Genomic DNA, 5,755 nt, shown 5'->3' on the forward strand with positions numbered 1-5,755 from the left:
AAATATGAGAGAAAACAAAAGGAAACAAATGAAAAAACAAAAACAAAACAAAGAAAAATGATGAAAAAGGAAATAAAATAAAATAAAGCCTTTGCGCATGTTCTAACCAGTCTATTTCTTTTAAGTATGCACGAATGGGCCGGCCCTTAACTGTAGACACTTCAGGCGAGAACGATGGAACAATAGAGAGCAACTAGTTGATGAGCGCTCCTTCGAGAGCCCCCCAACGATCGCTTGGGGGTGGACTGAGAGCGCATCACTTGACGCGCTCTTAGCTGCCACCATGTGTCGTGCTCTGACCACTCCCTCCAGATTTGTTTTTTTCTAATACATGTTGAAGTTTTTAAATAGACGTCAAACTGTTTTTTAACACACGATGGACGTTTGGTGAATACACGATGAACATTCTTTTTAGTCGTGAACACTGTTTTGAATTACATGAAGATTTTTTAAATACACCGTGAACACCCTTTTAATATACTCTTTTTTGTGTGTAAAATAACAGTTGACCATATGTAGGATATTAGTAAAATACGGACCACCTTTATGAAGACGCGTGATCTTTTTTTATTTTTGAAAAAGAAATACATGACTAAATTTTTGAGACATGCAACACCTTTACATAAAATACACAAACATTTAACAGAAATTAGCTTTTCATGCGTCTTTCATTTGAAAGAAAATAGGGTCTCATATGCCCGCTCTGTACCAAAATATAAGACGTTTTTTCGGTTTCGCATAGGGCATGAAGAACGTCTGTATTTTGTTGTGGAGGGAGCATCTCTTGAATATACATGAACATATGAGGTTTAAGAGAAAGAATTGAGTGAACAAAATGAAGGCAGCGAAAAAGAAGAAGGGGAAGAAGCGAACGGGACGAAGCTGGGCGTACGCGCTGCGGTGAGCACGTACGCGGCAGTCAGCCACAGTCCTGGTGAGTGACGCCCCTGCATCTTCACCTGTTTGACCCGTACGTACGGGTGCTCCCACAGAGGCGGCCCCTACCCACCATTGGCCTCCACTGCACCTGCTCTGCTCTGCTCTGCTCTGTTTTTGCGTAGCCAAGCCACCACCTACTCCCGTTGGAGCGCAAAACAAAAACATTCCCTCCCACCCCTCCCTGCTCCTCCCGCTCTCGCTCTATAAATATACTGCTCTGCTCCTAGCTACTACCACTAGCGTTAGCACCGTAGCACCACCTCAGCTTGAAGGTCGCAAGCAGAGCAGACACTCCGCCCGTCGCTGACCGCACCGCTGCGATGAAGGTAATCTGATCGATCGACGACGCCATTGATCTATGCATCTGTGGCAGCCTGTCTACATCTCTTCCCGCGTTTTGCTTCTCTTATTAGCATGCCGCTCATGTGTTTATACCATGCAGAAGGTGCGGGCGAGGCCGCGGCGGATCCCGGCGTTCGGCGAGTGGAACTACTACGACGACGGCGGGTACGGGTACGGCGACGGCGCCGGCGACTGGCCGGCCACCCAGTGCTTGGACTCCGCCAGGCAGGCCGGCCTGTTCGTCTCGTTGCCGGCTTCACCGAAGCCACTCAAGAAGGTGAGTAGTGCATGGAGTCTTGCTCGGCAAAAGCCGGATTCTTGCCTTAACGAGTTTTGCTACTGATTTTGTAAACAACAGACGAGTCTTGCTGATTGCATCATATACGTAGATTACTACTACTCCCTCCCTTCCATAATATAGTGCCTATAGATTTTTTGAGAAGTCACACTTTACAAACTTTGACCAAGTTTGTATAGAAAAAGACTTATATCTACAATTCCAAAAATATATAATGTGAAACTACATCTTATGATGAATCTAGTGATATATGTTACGCACCACTGGCGGAGCTAGGCAAGATGCGTTGAGGGGGCCAAACAGGAAATAAGGGTGTTTGCAAGGGGCAGAAGACAATATTTTTCTTAATTTAATCTTTCCTAAAAAATTCCCCACGTAGTTTTACCAAGGCTGGGGGGCCCACGGCACCTGCAGGAACCAACGTAGCTCCGCCACTGTTACGCACTCTAGATGTAAATGTTTTTCTCCACAAACTTGGTCGAAGTTTATGAGGTTTGACTTTTCAAAAAAATCTATAGGCACTACATTATGAAACGGAGGAAGTACTAAATGAGTATTGTACACGTTTAGAACAAACTATTTTACTACTAGTAGAAAAGTTCGGAGCATCGTAGAAACGAAGAAACACCATCGTTTGCGGCAGCCACTCTAGTCTAGCAAAAGGACCAGCAAAAACATGTAGTACGAAATACAGTCACGAGTCATGACGTCCAATAATAAGTTTTTCACTGTCCCGGTGTCGCAGTAAAAATGTCGTTGTCCTGAAAAAAAACAGATGGTCGCAGTGAAAACGCTGTTACTTTTTGCTGTAACCTCTGTGCTCATTATCACTAGGTGGTAAAGTGGGGTGACAGCGGCACGCTGGAGGTGGACGGGGAGCAGAGGCAGAGGCAGAGGCAGAAGGTGGTGGTGGGGCTGCGCGAAGAGCACGGGCCGAGGAAGCAGCAGCAGGGGAAGCCCATAGAAATTTACCTGAAAGTGTCTGACGCCGCCGACGCCCACCTCGCCGCGAGCTGCACCAAAACCCTCAGGGCGAGGGTGGTCAAAGCCGTGGACGAGGACCTCTACGTGATCCCGCCGGAGATGCTCTGCCACAACAACCCACGCGTAAGTCACCGACCCGTGGCCCCCCACGAAACCTGGAGGACCTTTCGTGTTTACTGCTTAAAATTATGGTCTTATCTCACTGACAGAGGAATCATGTAGTCCACTACTCGTTCACTGTTTAGCTACAGTCTTATCTTACTGACGAGTGTTTATTGGCTCCTACGGCTGCAGTAGAAGAGGCTGACACAAGTGTTTAATGAGGGTCTTACTGACGGGTGTGTTTATTCCTTGGTGCAGAAGAGGCTGACGAAAAGGCTGTGGATCGGGTGTCTCGGCTGCGTCTCCGCCTAGGGATCACAAACCATCCGGCCTTGGTGTGCGTGCGTGTGGAGAAAGAGGAGCGGAAAGCCATGGGCCATGCATGATGCTGTCACGCCATGTCAAACATCCTCTCTCTCTCTCTCTCTCTCTCTGCTGTAGTCGTAGCATTATGCGTTTCATTAGGATGGATGGACGGATGGATGGACGGAGGGACGGCGACGCCGACGTGATGCGCCCACTCGAGTGCTGCTTTCTCCCTTCCGTTGCGTGCATCTTTCCCGATGGGCTTGCCGCTACTCGATGTGTCCATGTAGTTGGGAGACTTGTTCCGTGCCTGTGGAGCATGCATGAAAAGGAAGGAAGGAAGAAAGCAGGAGCCATGGCGGTGGTCTCTTGTTCTCTACGACTCCATTGGGACCCCTTTCAAGTTTATCCATTACTACGTATACTCTTTGCATGTCTCGTGCTAGCTTATTACGAAGTACGGAAGTAGGGTGTGATTGCGCGCTGATTCTTTCCGGAATTGCTGATTGATCACAACATCGCTTCCTCATTTTGCAAAATCGTCTAGCGTGGGGATTCAGGCCGACGACGTCGCTTGTCGCTAAGCTTTCACAGAGCCAATAACATACCCCCGCTAGTGTGAAAACGCTCTTGTATTATGAGACGGAGAGAATACTAATCTTCATTACTTTAATATAATAGTGCTAGGTCTAGTTATATTTTTACATACGTCCATCTACATCCCTATACGTGTGTTTGCAACGAAGCGCAGTTTCAACTAAATGAAGTTGGAGTGAGCCAACATGTGGTATGATGGTTAAATGGACACTGATATTCCTAGCCCATCAGGGTTCAAGTCTTGGTGCTTGCATTGTTTCTGCATTTATTTCAGAATTTTCGACGATGCGTTTTCAATGAGAGTAGATGTCTCTGAAAGGTGCTCATAGGGGTGAGTGTATGAGCATTTGCGTTTGTACTGTATTAAGAAAAAGAAGTTGGAGATGACAACCTTCACACATTTTGCCTCTTCAAGGCCAAATCTATAAAAAAAATCCAAAAATTGCATATAGATATTTTATGTGGAAATATAGATATTTGTTAGTAATTTACTCTTAAAATAATACTATGACGGTCTGAGTGGGGAACTTAAACTGCCGCACTCTCGAAATCATTTTTACCAAGGTCACAAATGATCTTTTATTTTGGACGCCAATAGCCAGGGAATATTCGTTCTGAGGGGTGTCATTTACGAACGTTTTTTGTGATATTTTCCTCAAAGGTGTATGGCAATTTCTTCAAAACAGCATAGCAGATTTTGAAAAATAAAATAAAATAAGGCAACAACGGGCAGAAATTGCCATATGCTACCATCTAAAAATGCCATAAAAAATGTTTAGTTGTCACCCCTCTCCCAGGGAACGTTCCCCAGTTAGTATTTCCATTTATTTTATAAAAATTACATGAGTAAGTTTCTGGAAAATATCTATTTTGCAAAAAAAATGATGGGTAGAAATATGTTTTTTTCCTAAGTTTTGTGAATCAGTCACATGTATATTGAGATGGTGAATCAGTCACCTGTATATTGATTTCAATGAAGTTGTTGTTTTTGTGTTCATGATGAAACAATACACCACTTATTTTTTGATTGCCCTCTCCCGAAGTTACTTTGGCGGTCTGTTCATGTAGCCTTTAATATTATTCCTCCAAATAGCATTGAAACGTTGTTTGGAACGTGGCTAAATGGGGTGAATACTCATATTGCGTCTAATATTCGGATTGAAATATGCGCACTTCTTTGAGCTATATGAAACTGCAGGAATGATATGATTTTTAACAGGAAACCCGTAGTTACTTTCTTGCAGGTTATATTCAAGGCTACGGTATGGATCCGTACGTGGTCATTACTCACTACTACGGCCTCCAGGGAGCAGCTGGCTACTAGGTGCAACCGATGAGAGATGGCAGCATGGGTTTTTTCAACCGGTTTGGATGGCGGTCGCTGCATAGGATAGGTCCTTAGTTTTTCTCCATCCAGCCGGATACGACTTTGAGCTTTGTACTCTTCTTTTATTTGCTCTTTTTTGCGAGCTAGATGTACTCTGCAGACCATACTTTGTTTGTTCCGTATTTTTTAATAAAGTGGCCGCATGCATCTCTCCGATTCAGAGGCCGGGGATGTTCTCCTTTAAAAAAATCGTGTACCTAGGTTCTAAAACTCTGATGTACATTGCATTGCTTCCATAAGTCAGATTTGGGCGTTGAAACTTGAAAGATCCCGCACTGACACATCCCTGATGTGTATGAAATTCGGAAGGTGTGATGAATAGTCAAAAAACGATGACATCATGACATGCCCGGGAGGTGACTACTTGAGTGATGCATGAAATTTGGGAAGCTCTGACTGAATAGCAAGAGAATGATGGCGCGCCCAAGGTGTGCCATTTATGCGGTGGCTACTTGAGTGGTGTCTTCTTTCAGATGCATCCTTTTGATCTTTCCCGATGTATGAAATTACGGTGCGTGACTGACTGACTGATTGACCGGGGAAAGGCAATGAGTAGTACTGAACCTAATTAGTATCTGGTTTTGGTGGGTGCCACTAATTATCATCCAATCTCTTGGAGTATTTAGCAGCTTGACCCGACACTCATTGCGCGATTATCCCTTTCAACGGGCTTAATTATTGCTGAATCACAACGACACTGCACTACCGTTTGGATTTTTTTGCTTGGTACAGAAAGTAAACCTGAACTTGTAAAACCAACAAGAACTTTTTTGCAATGTGGATGAACATGAAGCACGAAA

General features: G+C 44.6%; 1 protein-coding gene across 2 annotated transcripts; it reads left to right on the forward strand.

Moving 5' to 3' along the window:
- Positions 1 to 1,079: 1,079 nt before the first annotated feature.
- LOC123105864 (uncharacterized) lies at positions 1,080 to 3,484 on the forward strand. Of its 2 annotated transcripts, none has more exons than XM_044528027.1 (4): positions 1,080 to 1,265; positions 1,382 to 1,558; positions 2,414 to 2,686; positions 2,924 to 3,484. In XM_044528027.1, exons 1-4 carry the CDS (start codon positions 1,260 to 1,262, stop codon positions 2,975 to 2,977), a joined length of 510 nt encoding a protein of 169 aa, XP_044383962.1. In that variant the 5' UTR covers positions 1,080 to 1,259; the 3' UTR covers positions 2,978 to 3,484. The 2 variants fall into 2 exon arrangements, with proteins under 2 accessions (XP_044383962.1, XP_044383963.1); XM_044528028.1 differs by having other exon boundaries at positions 1,112 to 1,265; positions 1,385 to 1,558.
- The last annotated feature ends 2,271 nt before the right edge of the window (positions 3,485 to 5,755 follow it).

This window comes from Triticum aestivum, chromosome 5A, assembly GCF_018294505.1.
Source record: "Triticum aestivum cultivar Chinese Spring chromosome 5A, IWGSC CS RefSeq v2.1, whole genome shotgun sequence".
NCBI lineage: Eukaryota > Viridiplantae > Streptophyta > Magnoliopsida > Poales > Poaceae > Triticum > Triticum aestivum.

Bases quoted from the DNA above. Each gene is read 5' to 3' on its own strand.
- LOC123105864 (XM_044528027.1), top strand. The intron at 1,559-2,413 runs GTGAGTAGTGCA...CATTATCACTAG, and splicing joins CACCGAAGCCACTCAAGAAG to GTGGTAAAGTGGGGTGACAG. The intron at 2,687-2,923 runs GTAAGTCACCGA...TCCTTGGTGCAG, and splicing joins TCTGCCACAACAACCCACGC to AAGAGGCTGACGAAAAGGCT.